Source organism: Thunnus albacares, chromosome 18 (assembly GCF_914725855.1).
Source record: "Thunnus albacares chromosome 18, fThuAlb1.1, whole genome shotgun sequence".
NCBI lineage: Eukaryota > Metazoa > Chordata > Actinopteri > Scombriformes > Scombridae > Thunnus > Thunnus albacares.
Window position 1 is genome coordinate 26,677,874 of NC_058123.1, and position 19,531 is coordinate 26,697,404.

The 19,531-nt window shown below is 41.5% G+C and overlaps 2 protein-coding genes across 7 annotated transcripts in view; one reads left to right on the top strand and one right to left on the bottom strand.

Annotated features, from left to right (window-relative positions):
* Positions 1 to 1,375, bottom strand: part of LOC122968231 (WD repeat-containing protein 7) — a 110,878-nt gene extending 109,503 nt beyond the window's left edge. For 3 of the 4 annotated variants that reach the window (XM_044333262.1, XM_044333263.1, XM_044333260.1), the window contains exon 1: positions 1,216 to 1,375. The gene's annotated coding sequence lies outside the window, so the exon portion shown is untranslated. Of the gene's footprint in view, positions 1 to 1,071; positions 1,114 to 1,215 lie in introns of those variants that run through there. The other variant, XM_044333261.1, reaches the window with a different exon arrangement.
* A 4,207-nt stretch (positions 1,376 to 5,582) lies between these two features.
* Positions 5,583 to 17,265, top strand: taf1c (TATA-box binding protein associated factor, RNA polymerase I subunit C). 3 transcript variants are annotated; one of them, XM_044333254.1, is made up of 15 exons: positions 5,583 to 6,032; positions 6,667 to 6,778; positions 7,238 to 7,287; positions 8,257 to 8,352; positions 8,549 to 8,616; positions 8,746 to 9,002; positions 9,302 to 9,433; positions 9,515 to 9,632; positions 9,748 to 9,819; positions 9,951 to 10,086; positions 10,362 to 10,490; positions 12,247 to 12,445; positions 12,657 to 12,794; positions 13,101 to 14,569; positions 15,716 to 17,265. In XM_044333254.1, the coding sequence occupies exons 1-15, from the start codon at positions 5,916 to 5,918 to the stop codon at positions 15,968 to 15,970; spliced, it is 3,348 nt and encodes a 1,115-aa protein (XP_044189189.1). In that variant the 5' UTR covers positions 5,583 to 5,915; the 3' UTR covers positions 15,971 to 17,265. The 3 variants fall into 3 exon arrangements, with proteins under 3 accessions (XP_044189189.1, XP_044189191.1, XP_044189190.1); XM_044333255.1 differs by lacking the exons at positions 5,583 to 6,032; positions 6,667 to 6,778; positions 7,238 to 7,287 and having other exon boundaries at positions 8,296 to 8,352; positions 8,549 to 8,581; XM_044333256.1 differs by lacking the exons at positions 5,583 to 6,032; positions 6,667 to 6,778; positions 7,238 to 7,287; positions 8,549 to 8,616 and having other exon boundaries at positions 8,265 to 8,352.
* Positions 17,266 to 19,531: the final 2,266 nt, after the last annotated feature.

The following is a 19,531-nucleotide window of genomic DNA, read 5'->3' on the forward strand; positions in this document are numbered from 1 at the left end:
AAAACCAGGGTACTTATGTCGATTTAAAAATTCTTATCTTATCTTTCTTATCTTACAGCGGACCAGCTCATTGATTTGTAACACTGACCACAGCAACATAATACAACCAGAGAGCTGGGAATTAGTGCAGGACAAAAACATTTGATGAGACAGCTTTTAGTTTTAATGCTTCGAGCTGTTGAAACAGCCTAACCAAGGATCTGACAGCAGCTGAAAGTGTCAATATCTTTTATTATTTTACCATTTTAATGTATTTGTCCTGTCTTATTATTCGTTTTATAGTGAACTGCGCTAATCTGTATGAAAGGTGCTATACTAATAAAATTAGACTGATAGAGTCAGGTGAGGTTCAATGTCTAGACACAATGGTGGGAAATCTCAAAAACTGGCATATAAAAATGTGTTTGATATGCTTTTTATATATATATATATACATATATATCTTATTATAATAAGATTAGTAGTTTACAGCCATGCCATTTATTAACGTGTGGTATGTTGGCACATTGTCATATGCAGTATAGTAACATACTAATATGAACATTACTCTTTCTCCCTGTAACGTTACAAACGATTATTAGGTTTTCTTTTATGGTGTGCTTTAATTATGTCACTGGTAAGTCCGACACAAACACACCCTCAATGCGTCACGAATTACTGTCCTGTCATGAATACATACGCAGAAACAGCAGACAGTGTGTTTCTGTAGAAAAATAAACAGCACACAGGTTCACATTTAACCAGTATGAGTTTGTGTTTTAAAGATAACCTTGGCATTACATTCGGGTTTACAGGCTGCGCAGCAACGTTAAGGTGTAAGAGGGGATATATTTAATTTATTGTCAGCTGCAGGGCAGTGACCGACACCTGGGAGGAAACCAGCAGTGAAGAATACTGCAGGTATTTTAGCCAAAAGCGATAATTGATAACTGGTACTAATTTTAGGCCGTTAGAGGACATATTCGCTGATTAGCTGAAAGTAGCATGTCTAGCTTCATTATTTACCGCCAGTAAACGTACAGTGCTAACTTAGGAGGGATACGAAGAGAGATATGGTTTTGTTTTCATTACCGTTTAACGTATGCGTGTAATATTATCAGAACAGCTGCTACTGTGCTGCATTAAAGCTAACCTACAACTGCAATGTCCCGACTTCCGGGTTAGCAACACGGCTAACGGGATCAAAACACAATGCTCGAGTTTGTGGATACGCACCAGAAACAGCTGTCTACTGAAACATCTCCTGTCAGCTGACGGCTTCTCGACGAAAAGGTTCCCTCCGTGACAAATTAAAAACAAAGATACTGCTGGTTTCGGCTTGTTTTTAGCTGCTTCTCCCACGGACAAACCTCCTGTCAGCTGATCACGCGACAACTGAGAGCCGCATCCGGTCGCATGTTTTCAAAATAAAAACACGCAGTATTCGTTTTCCATCCATAGACTGCATATAAATTTAAAAAAAACTTTATATACAGTTTATGTTTCCATCCTGCTGACGTTTTTAGTGTGAAACTGTTCTAGGCCTTAGAAACAGTAGTTTGACAAAAACAACTAAATAATAACTCAAGGTCCGTCTACTTTTTCTTTTTTTGAGCTTTCAACCTGCAATATAAAGCTAATTCCCCTTGAACTGTTTTATGACCAAGAGCCTGGCTTGAGAAATCAGATTACTCAAGTTTTAGTTGATACTCCTCTGGACTTCCTAAACTGGAGAGGTCTTGAATTAATCCACATGGATGTGAGAAGCTTGGTACCAAAACTGGACTCTATTAGAATCCATTAGAGGCCAACAAAACAATCCAGATATTTTAATTCTAACAGAAACCTGGTTCTCTGATAAAATTAAGGAGGATGTCAATGCATTTGATGGTTACTATACATATATATGGTGGACCAAACCACGAGGGGGGAGGTGTTGTTATTTTTGTGAGAAACTCTTTCGCTGTGTTGTGCTCTGTGTCTATACCAAAAGAATTTGAATTTCTAGCATTAAATGTCTCTTTAAATCCTAATATGGTGGTGAGCGGGCCTATAGCCCCCATCTGCTCATCCTCAGATAAAAAGTGCCTTAGATAAATTGGTAAATCTTATATCTGAGTATGAGGCATCTGAAGTCCTGCTCATGGGTGATCTTAACCTTGAATGGTTAAGTTCTTCCTCTTAGGGGCTAAAAAAATCATTGTATTGACTTAAATGTAACTCAGCTAATTTCTTTACCTACTCAGCCAGACACCAGAAATCTAGAAAAGTCAACCCTGATATCTGCAATCCTAACAAACAAACCACATAAATTCTCAGGCAGTGGTGTGTTTACCCTAGACTTAAGTGATCATTGTCCAATTTTCTGCATTAGAGATTCAATACAATAAAGGATTCCATCACATATTATTCTAAAGAGAGACTTTAAACATTTTGCTGAGCAGGATTTTCTTCATGATTTATTTCTCAGTGATATTACAAGGTTATGTGCTTTTCCTGACGCTGAATTAGCCCTAAGCCACTTCACAGATGTTTTTAAATCCTTAGCAAATAAACATGCTCCCTTTAAGAAATACAGGGTTAAAAATAGATTGAATCCTTGGTTCACGCCTGACATCTCAGAGATGTTGAGGTTAAGAGATGTAGCATGGGCAAAAGCACGAGGCTCAAAGTCCTCCATGGATTGGCAGATCTTTAGACAGTTGAGAAACAAATGTGTCAGAGCAGTTAGAACTGCTAAGTCATGTTATTTTGTTGATACCCTGCCCAATGGGGGTGGAAATCCAGCAAAATTTTGGAAAACAATAAAGTCACTAAATCATGGTCATGCTTACTCCCTATCTGTGCATCTTTCTCTACATTCTGTCCTTGTCTCAGAAAAGGAAGAAATCTGATATTTTTAATAGTCATTTTATTTCTTCTGGTCACCTGTTTGAAAAACCAAAATCTATATATGCTTACCTCAGTTGAAGATGGGTGCAGTTTTAATAACATTACCCCTTTGGGGAAAGATTTCCCATCAGACAGTTCTCTGTTGTGGAGGTTTTTGATGCCCTGGCCTCTATTAACCAAAAAAAGGCTATTGGATCAGACCTCTTGAATACAAGACTCTTATAAATGGCTGCACCTGTTATAGCTTATTCTTTAACTCATATTTTCAATCTAACATTTGTATACAGGGATGTTCCTAAAGTGTGGTCTCAGACATGGATATAGCACTTTGACAGCTGTATGTAAGATGGTAAATGATATCTGTTCTCTGGATAAGGAGTGTAGTATTGCCCTGTTCATTGATTTGTCAAAAGCATTTGACACAGTTGATCATACTCTTCTTTTGAATAGACCTAGATTAATTGAGATTGACACAAAGGCATGTAACTGGTTTCACAATTATCTTACTGGCAGAACTCAAGCAATAGTAGCGGACGGTCATCAATCCGGTTTCCTTGAAATTCCAAAAGGGGTGCCACAGGGCTCAATACTAGGTCCTACTCTGTTCACATTATACATAAATGACCCTTTGCTCATTGATTGGTAATAGCTCTATTCATTATTATTCTGATGACACAGTCATTCACTCATCTGTGCCCTCTATTGAAAAAGTTTCGTCTAATTTAAAGGCAGATTTTTTGGCAATTCACTATATCCAGATAAAACTTATTGCATGCTCTTCACCAGATCCCAAAAGAAAAATCCTCTGTTTTAGTATTAATACAATATCTGGGGCTCAAATTTAAAAAGTCCCATGTTAGAAATACCTGGGTCTCTGGTTAGATGAAAAATGATCTTTTAAAACTCATGTTGAGGAACTGACTAAAAAGCTTAAATTTTAAGTGGGTTTCTTTTTTAGAAATAAGTAGTGCCTCTCTTTTAGCAGTCGATTGCAGATTGTACAGGGAACATTTTTATCAGTGCTTGACTATACAGATGTAATTTACATGCACGCCACTGCTCATACGCTCAAGCCCCTTGATGCTGTGCATCACAGTTCTCTCAGATTTATCACAGCTGACAGTTTTAAAACTCATCATTGTATCCTCTATGAGAAGGTCAGGTGGACATCACTTAGCACTTGAAGGGAACATCACTGTCTCTTTTTTATTTATAAAGCCATCCTAAACAAACTACCATTTTATTTATCATCACATTTAAGTCTTAGTAATATAGGATACCACTCTCTTTCACAAGACCTTGGATTACCTTGGATATTCCATTTATGAACACAGAATTGGGAAAAACTGCTTTCACCTACTATGCTCCTCATAAGTGGAATAAGCTTTAGGATTCTTTAAATTAGACCATTTTTTATCCTTAGAACATGTTAAGATTATGTTGAACGATGATAATGAATTTTCTTGTTTTTCTTAATTGTGACTGCTTTGTCCCTGTGTAATGTACTCATTTTGCTGTCTTTTTCTTTGTTTTCTGTGTTTTGTAAGTCATTTGCCTTGTTTGTGTTGTATTTATGCTTTGTAAAAGATTGTTGATTTTACACTTTTTACGATTCTTGTTATATGGTTGTTTTGGTTGTGTATTTGCAGAGCACCATTGGAAGCGAGAGCCTTAGGCTGCATTCACACCAAATCAGGCGATGCGGTGTTCAGTCGCGGGGTCGAGCGGAGGTGTGTGGGTACCAGCGCTCCCTCTCTTCATTCACTCGCTAGCTCGCTCGACCACAGCTGCTCTCTCTCTCTTTTTCTCTCGTCTTTTTTAAAATGAGTCGGGAAGCCGACAGCAAAGTCTAACTTTACTAACGTTATCAAGCGAAGAGAATATCTTCCCCACGTCCTAGTAACGTCTTTGTTCTCCCTCATGGCAGAGTTTACAACTCTTGTCAGTCTGATCTCCCGCTCTGATTGGCCACCTCAGCTTTCAGCCGCAGTGACGTCGGGTTGCGTTTCTCCAAAAGTTGACTCTGGCTCAGCTTTCCGGCCGCAGTCCGGTGCGGCGCCGCAGCGGCCAAAACGGCCGCAGCCGAGCCGCACTACCCCCATTCAAATGAATGGGACGACTGGCGTTTTCGCCGCACCGCCTGATTAGGTGTGAATGTAGCCTTACTCTCAATTGGTTTCCCCTGCTAATAAAAATCTATCTATCCATCCATCCATCCATCCTTCCATCCATCCATCACAGCAGGTGGAGGGTTTTTTTTGTCTAAACTGAAACATGACATCCGATATGCGCTTTTTGCCTTCAAAATAAAACCGAAGACGACTACGTTTTGAAAGTCGTTTGTTTTGTTTGTTTGTTGCAGCCAGAATCTCTTGAAAAAATGTCCCTATCCTATGTGAAGTATGGATGACAATAATAGTCTCACACTTTTAATTCTCATTTTTCATTGCAGCATCGACTCATAATACGTTATCTAGTAATTTTGTTGTTTTCCATATGAGTTTATTTACATTTTTCTGTAATATTTTGTTGTTTTCATCCTTTTAAAGATTAGGAAAAAAGAAGGAACAGTAAAATAAATCTTTTTAGCGCTTTGAGATTCACTACAAAGGAAAACTGCGGTACAAATTAAGTACATAATAATAACAATAATAGAGGCAGACCGGAAGTCTTATTGTTTTGTTAGAGCTACTCAATGTATCAAACTTGATTGTCGTCTTCAGGTCGCGAGTGTGCACACACGTGTCAAACGATGCAGTGAGGAATTTGGACAAATTTGCCACCGTTTCGGCGACTTTTCGGATCACCTTAGTCGCTTTGACGTGGACAAGTTGTTGTGTGACGTGCTGAACGTGTGTCATGATGATTATAAAAAGAGAAATGCGTTTATTTGTCCTCGCTAACGGCGGAGGGCTGGGGAGCTAAGTTAGCATTAGCCAAGCCGGAGAACAGCATGTTCAGACTTGTTCCCAGACACACGAGCGAGGGAACAACGACACACAGCATCAGAAAACGACTATTTTAATTCGCTAATAAGAAACAAAATGGATTACCAGTTCCCACAGCAGCTTTTTCCTTCGTTTTACAACTGTGGACCGCCGGATACGGTCCTGAAACACTGTGCAGGAAATTGGGGTTGCTACGACCTAGTCAGACCTCAGGTGGGTCAGCTGTCAGCTGAGCACGCTGCTGATCACATTAATGAGAAGGGAACAACTATTACTGTAAACTGATGGTAGTATTTATATGTGAACTGTGTATTTATAAATGTATTGGATGATTTATAATAGCTTCCAGACTTAATGTGAAATTACTAACTATATTGTATTTTTCACAAGGACTTAAATAGCAGACCCAGATTTTAATTGTTTAAACAGAAAATATATTGCAATTAATTGCAATATATTTACCAAAAAAGTATTGTATTGCTAAAATTCAGAAGTACCATCTTTATCAATGGACAGTCATTAACATGAGTAAACAAAAACACAGCCAGGACAACGACAGTAGCAACAAAGATTATACACTGTGTGTGTGTGTTTGATTGAAAGTTATGTATAATGAAAATATAATTTATGACTAGTAAGTAAAAATTGTGAGATACAATTCTAACTTTTCTATTTTATTTTTTGTTACACAATTTGCAAACTTGTTTTTTTTTGTTTTTTAGCTCAGTTTATGCTCAGATAGTTTTAGCTTTTTCTAAAATGTTTAAAGATAATTCAGGTTCATTGTTAGTTGTCTGTTCAGTAGTGTCTTAATACACTGGAGTCATTGGTGTGATTGTGGTTTCAGGGCAGCTCTGGTCCTCTCTCCAGCTGGACGTTTACATCCAGACATCAGGTCAGAGGGGAGACATGGCGATACACTGAGCCGGTGCCGATTCCCCTCCTGTCTCCCAAAAACTGTGAGTTCCAGACAGATGCCTTTGCCTCACCCAAGGTTATTCAAGTCTCAGAGAGTAGTCTCTGTTTACCCTGCACTTCAGATCTGAAGCACTGAAGCAGGACCGACTCCCACGTTATAAATAAAGATGAAAAACTTTCACTGTATTTGGTATAAAAATAGAAATAAAATAAACTCCCAAATATCCAGTAGGATATTCTGATAAAACCTAGGTTTCCCCAAAAATGTTTCAATATCTATCAATCCATAGAAGAATTAGAGAGTACATTTTGAAAATGAGTTTAGAAATAAAGGGCACAAAATTCAGATTTTTTTTCTCTATATTCATCAAATCATCCTGGAGAAAATTCACCATATTTGTTTCATATAAACATCCTGAATCCAGTTGGACATTTATATTATTGAATTCATCTTTATGAGTCTTTTCTTTTGTTTGTCACACCATATACATTTTTCCCAGCTTTCCTTTGGTCCTCGAAGCCTCCAGATCCGCTGGACTTCACAGAACATGTGAGTACAACAGTTCATCACATGATAAATGTGTATATTGTGTTCATTGGGTTTGGAACTGTGCAAATACAAGACTCATTTCGTTACTGGGACTTTAAAGTAAAACCTGATCCAGGTAGAATTTATCTCTTTAAATCGTACTTACAGACATCTGACATGCTTTGATCAAAACATCACAAGCATCAAGCACCACAGCAGCCTTGTCGTCCCGTCTAAACAGCCTTGTTCAGAAGGGCTGGTTTGAGTACCCGTCCCACCCACTTCGCTCTCCCCTCTTCTGCAGGGTGTGCTGGCTACCATGGCAACTGTTGAGTGTGAAATATGGCTGCTGGAGAAAACATAGCAGTGCAGCAAACACACCGAACGCCTTGCATTACTCACATAAGTCTGACCGCAGGATGATTTGTGTTTATTTGCCTCAAACAGCCAGCGAGCAACAGCAAGCACCGACTAGTGGTGATGTTACTGAAGCTCAGCCTGAATGAACCCAAAATAAACGTAGATTTTGTTGTGATTTAATTGCAATAAACAGATCAAAAGGATGCTGAAATATCTACATAATGATGCCAATTTGTAAAAAGTCTGAATTCATCCTTTGTCAGGTCATTTAAAGGCATAAATATGGCAGCAACGCTATTATTTATACACATAGATATCTACTTTAAAATGATATAAACTCACCAGCATTTAAGATGTTTATTATTGATGACAGCAGCTGAGGAGGTGTGTGACTCCAGTGTTTACTTATCTCCAGCTAGTTTGAAGATAAATCCCAAAAGTTTAAAAAATAAACTCCTCTGGCTGGTAAATTGCTCTGGATGAGAGCAGAATTGGTTGTTTATTCCTCCTGAAGATGAGACAACGCAGGACTCTCAAACCTTTTGAAATAATAGAACCAGTGTGAATGGAGCTGAGCTGTGCAGCCTCACATCAGGTTTATTAAAAAAAACATATTTTTATTGTATTCAGATGCAGAACTTCTTCATGGATCACTGCCAGGACGCCTTTGGGTGCATGAGTGAAATTCTGGGTGAACATTTCAACTTCAAAAAAGGAGAAAAAGAGGTGAGTTTATAGTTTGTTTGAACGCTGGTCAGATAAGAATTTAGATGCTTTCAGCTCTGGAAGCTTCATCATTTGTAACTGAATTTTATGAAGTATTAAGTTTTAAGCAAGATAAATAGAAATAAAAACCCTAAAGAAAAAAAAACAATGTTCTAACAAGGATAGCTTTGTGTGTTTGTGTGTGTGTGTGTTGCAGAAATATCGCAAAGATTCAATCAACATGTGGAAGGTGAGAAAGTTCCTGGACTTGCTAAATCTTAAAATGTGAGTGGACCCGATTGGTCAGTGTGAAAGTGATCGTCTGTAAACGTGGGAAGATTTGACATGAAATCAATAAATATCTCCGGTCGTGTGATCGGTGATTTTATGTCATCGTGTGTCTTTTTCCCCCAGATGCCAGCAGACGTATTCCTCCAGATCAATGGCGGCGTACGGCGTCCTGCTGTCAGACACCGTGCACGACATCCCTCCGGAGCTGCTGGGAGCTCTGCTGCACGAGGAGCTGACGGAGCAGAGAGACCGCCTGCTGTTCTCTGAAGGAGCCACAGGAGGCGCTCTGGCCTTCATCCCTTTCTCCCAGAGCAGCAGCAGCAGCAGCTCTCAGTGTGGCTGCCTCCTCTACCCTGGAAACCAAGGACTGGACCGCCTCAGTATCCTGCAGCTGGAGTAGACAACATATCAGAGTATGGAGACAAAGGTTTAACGAACAGAAAACTAGTGCTGACTCAATTCATTTATTTTATTACTTTATAGACATCAAATAATCAAATAGAGCTGAATGTCAGTCTTTCTAAAATCCTCTGATGCAGGCAAGGCCAATAAGATTCAGACGCATCTTGTGAAGCGGTTCCTTGACAACACGTTATGGTTTATAATAATGAGGGAGGTGGAGGTGTGAAGCAGAGTGCTGTTGTCTCTGCTAGTTCTGGTTCTTAACACAGTACCTCAGACTTCCACACAGTGGAGCTGCGGCACCACAGAGGAGGTTCTTCCTGCGTGGACGCCAGCAGCAGCGAGCCGCTCAGCTTCAAACTGAAAGGCCCCGTCAGACAGATCAGCTCGGCCTCGCTCCTCAACGACTGTAAGAACAAGAGAACATTTAAAAACATCAGGAGCCCATTGTGGTTTTTCTAGACATTGAAACATGTTTGTATGTTCGCAGGTTGTGTTGCCGTGCGGTCGGATCATCTGTGTGGAGTTTGGAGATTCAGTGAAAGCAACGAACCTCGTCTGCTGCAGGTGGTCAACACCAAAGAGGTGGCGACCTGCGTCAGCGTCAGGTTAGTGATCATCAGGACGGAGCGAGGGTTCAAGCCCCCTCTGCAGCCATGAGGGAGGGTCACAGAAAGGAAGTTAAGGTTTTAAATGAAAGTCATCTCTGCTGTGTGTTGTCAGTCCTCATGTTTTAGGTGAAGTTCTGGTGGTGAGTGAGAGCGGAACAGCAAACCTGTGGACCGTGGGCAAAGGGTGAGGACGTTCTGTCGATTGTTTTAGAGAGGAAAAGGTGTTTACTGACCTCACAGATTTTATTTGAACAGGTTTTATCTGTTGAAAGTCTGTCGTCATAAGTCAAGCTGAAACTAACTCTGCCCCGTCAGGATACAGAAGATTCGGGAGGAGGACAACAACCTGTATTTCAACGCCAAGTCATCTTGGCGATGGTGCGAGTTTTCCGCCCACCCGAGGGTGATGCTGTACGCTGACAGGACAGGGGTGGAGCTCTCTGACATCAGGGTGAGACAAAAGGTTGAAGCTAATGTGTTGTGTCAAATTTAGTTTCTACTTCAGTTCAGACAACACAAGACAGAGCAGATGAAACTCTGTCCAGTCCAGAGAATGAATCCATCTGACATCAGTCATTCTCTGACTTCTATCACCACCACCAGGTTGATATATTTCTCACTCTGCTCTCTCCCCCTTTACTTTTTCCTCTCCTCTTTCTGTCCTCCTTTTTCTTTATTCTATCTCACTTCCCTGTCCCTCCTCTTCCTCCTCGTCCGTTCCTCCAGGTGAGCCCTGCCTCCAATCACACTCTGTTTCGTATAAGCAACACCTCCGAGTGTCGGAGTGGAGAGAGACTCATCCTGACCAGATACCTGGGAGACGTCCACTGCTTCCACCACCTCATCACCACACAGGTATGTTAATATCAACATCACGTCACACACAAACAGCGTTTGTCCAAGTTTAGTTCAGACCCGTAAAATTTCATTTTAAATACTAGTATAGATCTCGAAATTTCCACAGATACAAATTATGTCTAAACTGATGCAATGATGAGTGAAGACAATTAGAATATTTCCAGTGGATGGAATGATGAAGCCATAAAAAAAACAAGTCTTGGGTTTGAATATTCCTCTCAGCCAGTTTTCAGTTCAGTAGCTGCGTGTCAACACTAGAGGACACCAGTATCACCAGTATATGTCTGGAGTTAGTTTACTCTGTGGGAGGAAAACAAACAACTCATAGAACATAAAGTTTTTTTTGTTTCATGAACTAAAATTATAATATAAATGGGCTAGTTAACGATGTGTCAGGGCTTCATTTAGAAACTAGACGAGACAACAAGACATTTTGAATGATGGGATGCACTCGGGGCCACAGACAGGGTTACATTGTGCTTCACTCCTGCATCCATTTTTAGGTTTGGATTCCCGCCCTCATAGAGTCTTGCCAAGTCTTTGGAGGTTTTGCGGTTAGAAAGGGGATTTCATAACATTTTAGCAAATCCACTTATTGAATTTGCATCCATTCAAATCCAGCCTGGTGTCAGTCCTCTGAATTACTGACAATACCTCTGATTGATTGATTGATTGATTGAGGCAGAAACTGATTTGAGTGGGAGCCTAATTAATGTTGATTAAATATGTATGTGACTCTCAGAAACAGCCTGTTGACTTTTACACCTTATTTCTCAAGAGCCACTTGCTCCGATACTGGAGGTCCCGATTCAGAACTGTTAAACCTGCAGTGCAGAACTTTTACATATGAACGTCTGTTACATTCAAGCCCTCGCCAAATGAGTTCACACAATGCTGATTGAGCCTATCACTGCCAGATAAACCTCTCTGTATTTCACAACATACAGAGTTTTTAATCTGATGTTGGGTTTGACATTCCTGCAGTGATTGGATGGATACATTCTGTGCATGCTGTGTGAGCAGAGCATGTGCACTAGAGACTTGCAGCAGCCAAGCTGGCTAACTTCCAGTTAGCTCTCTGCTCACTTGAATGGTGATAAAAATACTTTAATCGTAATTTAATTGAATCGTACGGCTTCTAGACTTTCCAAATGTCATCAGACCGAATGGATCAAATTCTGATAGTGAACAGTAGAGTGGTTTCACAGGGGTTGTGTGACGCTCAAAATAGTTCATCTACCGTTTTACAGCAGCAACAGTAGCGAGTAGGCGATGACGTACAGTAAGCACATGTCCACAGTGTTGTTGTAATCACTCTCACTGCTAGAAGGGGGAGACAAAAGTCCCACACTGCTGCTTTAAGTTGATCAGCTTCAATTGTTTGTATGATATGAATGAAATATAATCTAGTAGATTCTGACTCCTGAAACTAATGTGACCTGTTAGCTACTAAAACACAGTTTCATTTACAAAACAATATTCTGTTGAGTACAGATGCCCCATGAACCAGACAACACTTTCATTTTGGCTTCATAGCATTAACATCAGATAGCTACAGCTGATACAATCTGCCACCAGGTGTTATTTTCATTTTAACCTGAGGAAGTGTCGGTCAAAATGACATCAGATTTGATTCCCGTGATCTCAGTGCAGTTTTGTCGAACCACCGTCCCACCCAAACACCTGTCCAGCTAACACATCCTGCCGGGTGTCGCATGAAAAGCTCACACCTCTCTCTCTCTTTTTACGTCAGCACTCAGCCTACATCATGGACGAGCGTTTCCCCTGCATGCCCATGCTCAAGTGGGACCACATGATGCAGTCCCCGCCAATGTTTTGTCACGTCCTCCCTGGCTCCGCCTCCTCTGGCTCAGCGGCGGGCGGGTCCGGAACCACTAAGGTCCTGCTTGGCTCCCAGAGTTCCCAGGAAATTACAATGCTGCAGTACTCAGGTCAGTCCACAGGGGGCGGCGTAAAAAGTCAAATGAACGTTGGAATCCTGTTCATTTTTAATTCATTTAGTCAGTTTTAAACTTAAAAATTTCTACCAGTTAGTGTTAAATGTCCTAAATGTTGCAGCATATTGGATCATTTGTAAAAGAGCATTTCAGCTTCATGTCTGTGTGTAACACTGTGTGTGTGCGTGGGTCTGTTTGTGTTCAGGAGGCAGAGCGGAGGCCTGTTTCAGTCGAGGTCCTCCTCAGGCTCTGCTCAGACCCAAAGACAGTTTGAAACACCTTCCTGTCCAGATCCCTCACCGCCTGGACACAGCAACCAACAGACTGTCAACACCTGCCGCAGGTACGGAGGGGCCGTGGGGCTCTCTCTGTGTGTGTGTGTGTGTGTGTGTGTGTGTGTGTGTGTGTGTGTGTGTGTTCCTGTGTTTGAAGGTCTGAAACTCAGATTGGTATTCAATTATAGTTAATTTAGATTTCATTAGATTTTACTCAGACTATATGAAGCACTAGTTTGTTATGTACAACACGTAGATCAGATAGCTGTGGAGTTCAAAGGCTTTTTTTTTCTTCATAATTGACAAAATATACCCGACTATTAAAAAATCCTGTTATACACGTGATGTTGCTCAACTTTCTTGTTTGTCGTCAGGTCTGACTTGTATCCAGAAGAGAGGCGGAAGAGAAGGAAGTGGTGAGGAGTGTATCTGCATCCTGCAGCTCACAGAGGCAGGAGATATTTTCTATCAGGTCCTTGAACCCGACCAGCCGGATACCTCTCAACCTCCAGCTGAGGATGAACCCCTGTCTCAACAAGAAGCCAAAAAACTGCCACAACCAACACTGAAAAACGCCACAACATCAGGCAAGATAACAGCAGAAAAACCTCCAACGTCACAGGCGACGCTGCCAGATTCTCAGCCGGTGGTAACGGACACATCGAGCGACGAGGACATACTCGGGCCGACTCAGGGTGTGACTATGCAGAGGTTTGTGCCTGAAACACCAGAGAGAGAGAACATGTACTCTGACGCTTCCTCCGAGGATTCAGAGTCAGAAAGGAAAAGACGAAAACTGAAGAAGTTAATGCTGCAGGTCGTCGTCAACGATGATCCAGAGCTGGATGAGGTGAACGGATCGGATGCAGGTGTGAAAGATGGACAGGTGAGTAAAGATGAAGCTGATGATGCTGGGGAACCCGGCAGTGTGGAGGAAACGGTCGGCGGCTCCGGCAGTTCGAGTCACGTCGATCCCCCCGAGCAGCAGACTTCAGTAAAGCTCAGCGACGGCACCCTCGTCACGTGGAAACACTGGCTCCAGAAAGTGATGCACAAGAGCCGCGAGAAGAAGCCCCGCCCGCACCGCCTGCCGCATTTCACAATCACGACCGAAGACGTCCTCCGCCCGTCCGATGACGAGACGAGAGATGTGACAGAAGAGGAGCGCGTGCAGAGCCTGAGGCGTGATCTGAGAGCGTGCATGTCTAACCGCTCGCTGCTGCTTAACCGCGACGTCTCCGCCGGGCCCGCAGATACGGTACCGCTTCCCAACCTGGTGGACACAGAAGACTGGACCGACCAGCTCAGCCACCGCCTGACCGTTTCCTGGCAGGGGGAGGAGGCGTGGCGGGCATGGTGGGAGGACAAGCTGGGCCTGAACAGGGAGCAGAAGGTGCAAGCTCTAAAGAAGAAGAGGAGGAGGGAGAAGGAGGCGAAGAGAGCCGCCGGCCGACGCCTGGTTCTGTCCGGGAGCTTCACCTCATCTGTCAGCTACCAGTCGGAGCTGGACGACTTCTCCGATTCCACCGGCTGGTCTTCCGCAGCGAGCCAGAGGGCGAGTTCGGACACAGAAGGGACGGGGGCGCTGTCCCAGCTGCGGGCCTTTATGGAGGAAGGGACGCCAAGAGCCGACACACCCACTACCATGCAATCCGACACTCCAGTTCCCACGCCAACCGCCACACCTCAGAAAACCAAAGATAAACAACACGATCAGCAGACTCCCAGCGGCTCCCGCACCCCCTCCCTGTCACAGACACTCAAACCTGAAGCCACACCGGTCAGTCAGAGGAGGAACAAACGTCCAGCAGAGGACTACCTCAGCTCTCTGTTCGCACCACAGGTAAGAGAGACATGGCATGTTCACTAACGTGTCATGTAGGCCTGTGACTAACGATTACAACATATCCATCCAGTAGACACAGGAGCTGTGGTACACGTTGCTAAGAGCAGGTAACACAACATTTGTCATGTTGATAGAATAAATATGTCAATTTAAGAGTTATTTCTGTAAGATGAATATTTACAGCTATGTCCATCTGTTTGCTGCCTCAGAAAGATGACATCCCCATGTTTAATCCCGCCCACAAGTCTCTGATTGGCTGATTTTTTTCTCCACCCATGAGCACAACAGTAGATTTATATAGGTCATAGTAAAGAATGGAGATGTGGGCAGTGATACAGAGACGTAGAACCAGGCTAGTTCATGACAGGCTACCTCTGAATAAGACAACACAAAGACTCGACTTCCTGTTAGCCTCAGCTACTAAACAGCAGCATCTTATTCTAACTGTTAAGATGCTGCTGGAGACATTCATAGTATCGCATTATTTCTGTCACATAAAAAGTGACATGAATAGTTGTGTCAAGAATGAAAAAGGAGAGCAAGAGAGAGAGAGAGAGAGAGAGAGAGAGAGAGAAACCCTGATTCCTTTCTTATGTCTGCACAGCTGACCAATCACTGTGTGAGGTGAGTTTGAATGTCAGGGCTGGACCGTTACAGAGGCACAGTCTCCCTAATCTGCTGTCAGGAAGGTGTGGGGGGAGGGGGGGGGGACTTCCAAAGCTATTTGACCATCTGACAGGCACGTCTGGAGGAGTATACAAGCCCCTTCAACTGGTACACAATGAACATTAGCACAATAACAAGCTAAATGTCAGATATTACTGTTTAACAGCCTAAATCCAGTCGAGCCTAACAAATTCCAGATTAGACCAGACTGATTACAGTGTCGCCCACATATCCTGCAGTTCTGTCGTGCCCATTGATGACTTTTCTTCCTTTATTTTGACAGTGAACAGGGAAACAATAGATTTGACAGGAAATGAAGGGAGGGAGAGGAACCATTAGACGAACAAGGATGAAAGAGCCTTTAAAACACAAACATATAATTTTATCTTCATACTCAGAACATTGTTTGTTGACACACAGACGTAAACGAGATGCTTTTCATACTGTACTGATGAAGCTGTTTCCGTCCCTTTCCAGGACGAGCCCTCGCAGCATGACGGTTATTTCCTGGAAGAAGGAAGCGCCATGCAGCCCACACCTCCACCTACGGCCTCCTCCTCTCAGCTCCGCAGCTCTCAGTCTCTCTCTCAGAGGAACCTCGGGGCGAGTCTGTCTCAGGACACCTGGTTGAGTTTCTCCCAGCCTCTGTCCTTCTCCCAGAGTTCACAGGGTCGCACGGGGCTGTCGCAGGCATCCCAAACAAAGAAGAAGAAGTCTCGGATGGGATTTTGATTCGTCGGTCGGTCTGTCCATCTACGGAGGGGGAGTGTATTGTTTTGGAAATCCTAAATTTCAAAATGCAGAAGCAGGACTTTGAGGATTTTTTCTTTGGTTTTCTTACAACTTTCAGTGTTGGTTTGGGTTTGAAAGTGCAGATGCAGCTTTCTTTTTTCTTTTCTTTTTTTTTATCTTCAGTGACACGAATAAACAAGTCTTGAAGGATTACCAGAGTTTGAAGGCACCCTGTCATGAGGACTTCCAACCAGTCAAATGATTGACTTCTATTTGACTTGGATGGAAGTTGTGCCTCCTCTTCGATGCCATCATCTTCAAACTTGAAAAACAGCCGGACCTGGAGCCGACCAGCCTCGAATTAAATGAAAGTTCTTCAGCGTCTTGATCTGCTTCAGGATTGTAAAATAGATCTATGATGGTGATATTTATCAGGATTGTGATTACAAAAATATGAGCAGGACACGTAAACTGGATGTAATGGAGGACTTCATGTTGGAAAAGGATCCGTCAGTGTTTGTGATCCCTGAAGTCGTCTGGAGGCTGAAGATGACTGACTCATTTGGTAGGACTGAGTGGAATTTCTTGTCTTTGTTTTGTGGTTGTGTGTTTCGTCTGCTGTTGTGATGCTGCTGGACTCGTTGTTTTGCTTTTCAGAAGGCGCTGACTCAGCAAAGTGACTCAACTGATGTTTCACGCTGTTTTGACCAATTTGTGTTTTACTGGTTCACTATTAATGTTACAACTATGTCAATGTTGACATAGTTTTGCATGGACTCCAGAGGATGCAGCAGTTCATCAGGAGACTTTTGAGACTTTTTATTGGTTGAATCTGAGATAAAAGCTGAAAGGAAATGAGTCAAATAAAATCTTAGACTCCAAAATAAATCTTGAGTCAACAGCAGTGACGTTAAACAATATGATACTAAATGATTAGTAATAAAAAAACAGCTGTTTTGTTAGAAATAAAAGGACGTATTGATGCTGTTCCTGGCAGTGTGACAATGCATTTCATCTTCTGGAGCAGCATCTCTGCTCTGATTGGCTGGTTTACTAGAGACACTGTACGACTATGAATGTATGTTATTTCTATCTTGTTATAAGCTGTTAAATATTTAGTTTGTAACGAAAGTCTGGATATATTTGGTGACATTTGCCTTTTCCAGTTCTTCTCTTCTCAGATGTTTTTTTTTTACTTTGTTAAATTAAAGAAAATGTGCCAATGATAAAATATTTTATGAAACTTTTCTACATCTGCTTTTCTAAATAAAAGTGAAGCAGTCTGCTCAGAGGAAGCTTGAGTTGTCATTGATAAACTACATGAAGCTTTTCAGTCAGTATTCTGAAAGACAGTGAAGGCCATGAGAAAAACAAGTATGAATCACAGGCTAAAAACAAAATGTTGGCAGAATTATAACATTATTTCTCCCAAATTCTGACATTTATTTTGGAAGTCTCAGTTCGCTCTTGTTTCTCTAAAATACACCGGAGTATTACGGCTGCTGTGAGGTGGAAAAAAAACAGATTCAGAGAACAAAGTCGATATATTTTGGGGAAAAAGGCACATTGGAGAATTACGTTGTAATTCAATGAGGAAAAAGTCATATTTCCAGAATAAAATCATAACCTAATAAGAAGAAGTAATACTTTAAAGAAATAGTCATAACTATAAGAATAAAATTGTTAATATTCTGAGAATCAGTTGAGTTATTAGGTGACATTTCCTTTGGTACTCAGTGTTCCTATTACAGAGTTGAGTGGATGACCTGAGGCTGTTTCACTGATACACACATTAGAGTTCAGGATAATGAAATGAAACCAATTACATAACATGTTATGAGTCCATAAACTAACCTGTTGTGAAGCAGAGGCTGAATAACATAACTCATAATACTGGCAATTGTAGAATTATGATGTTATCTAACTATCTTTATACTCATGTTACAATTTTCTCAAAACATGACTTGAATCTGAACATCAGCTCTAATACTGTGGTAGTAAAGTGAATATTTGCAGGAGGGTTTGATGTGTGTTGGTCTCTCTGCTCTGTGAGAGTAACATCAAACTGAGTAAATCACTTGTTTATGTGACTTATCTGCATCATCTGCTTCAGTCTGATGTAGTAAACGGATCCAAGAAATACTCAGACATGATATAAAAGACAGACAACAGATTTAAAAATAATATTTTTTATAAGATTTTCTTTTTTCAGTACAGGTGACAAAAAGAGAATAAATAACTTAATATCTACAAAGAACTATTAACAGATTTTTTTTTGTACATCATTTACAGTTTTACATGTTTTTGTATTAACATTTTGTTTACATTTTTAACATTTTTTAGACATTTTTTTTTTTTGACACTCAGCATTATTTTTGTTCCATACAACATTCTCTCTCTTAACAGTTTCAAAAACACCACAAGTTTTTTTTTCTTTTTTCAAGCTACATCCTAAAATTGGCAACTTTTAAATTGAAACCAGGGTCATACATACACACATCCACAAACACACACTCACTAAATGTTTCTAACAGGACACCGTGTGATGTCGCAGTGTTCGACTCTGAAGGGAAACTTCCAGAGAGCTGATTCACGTCTCGCTCTCTGCTGCCTTTGAGCAAGGCACCTCGGGACTGTATGAACATGAACTCTGAATGCTAACGAACTGACACATCAGAGTTTCCCTTCAGATACAAACTCAAACCTCCAGTCCAACCGTCTAACACTTGAAACTCAAAAAATAAAGTGTGCAAATGAAACTTTAGTACGGAAGGCGAGAGCAGCCGCGGTCGCTGACGGTTTGCGCTCAGATTTTGAGACCACGTTGCAAATATATCACATGACAAACAATGCTCATACTTAGTTTTCAAGTCTGTTATATCCACGTTATGATGAATGTATATAACAGAAACACACAGACCTGAAACCTCTCACAATGAAACATGGCTGCTGGACCCGAGTTGGGTGTCCATTACTAAAAAAGTGGACTCATGAAGACTTTTACTTTATGTTGAAGTCATTTGTCTCGAGACAGGCGATATGAGGGCATAATATGACGAAGGTTGAGGTTCGATAGCTAATCCCTTGTCAAATCTGTTCAGGTTTAAACATTGAGAACTACATTAAGAAGCTCTGCTGCCAAAACAGCATCATGGAAGCTGTGATCTGTAATATGAGTTTGTTTGTTCTGTGCTCATCAGACGATGACAAACACTTCCACATCACATTAACGTGTTTCTGCATAAATAAAACTAAAATACAAGCACTACAAGTTCATTATGAGAAAATATGATCGCGTCTTGAATCATGAGCCTAAAAGTTTTACAACCGTGGCCGCTCTCACCTTCCATACGACAGTATAGAACTCCTCGTCCTCAATAGAAACAGTCTTAGATTAATAACAGTCAAAACAACATTCTACTAAATAAACACCACATGTTTTGGCAAATTATCTTGTTGACATCAAGAGATGTTTCTGGTCACATCTGACATCCGAGCTTTGAGAACTTTTTAAGCCGACAGCGGCGTCAGCTAGCTCAGCACCTTTAAAAAGACCAGACG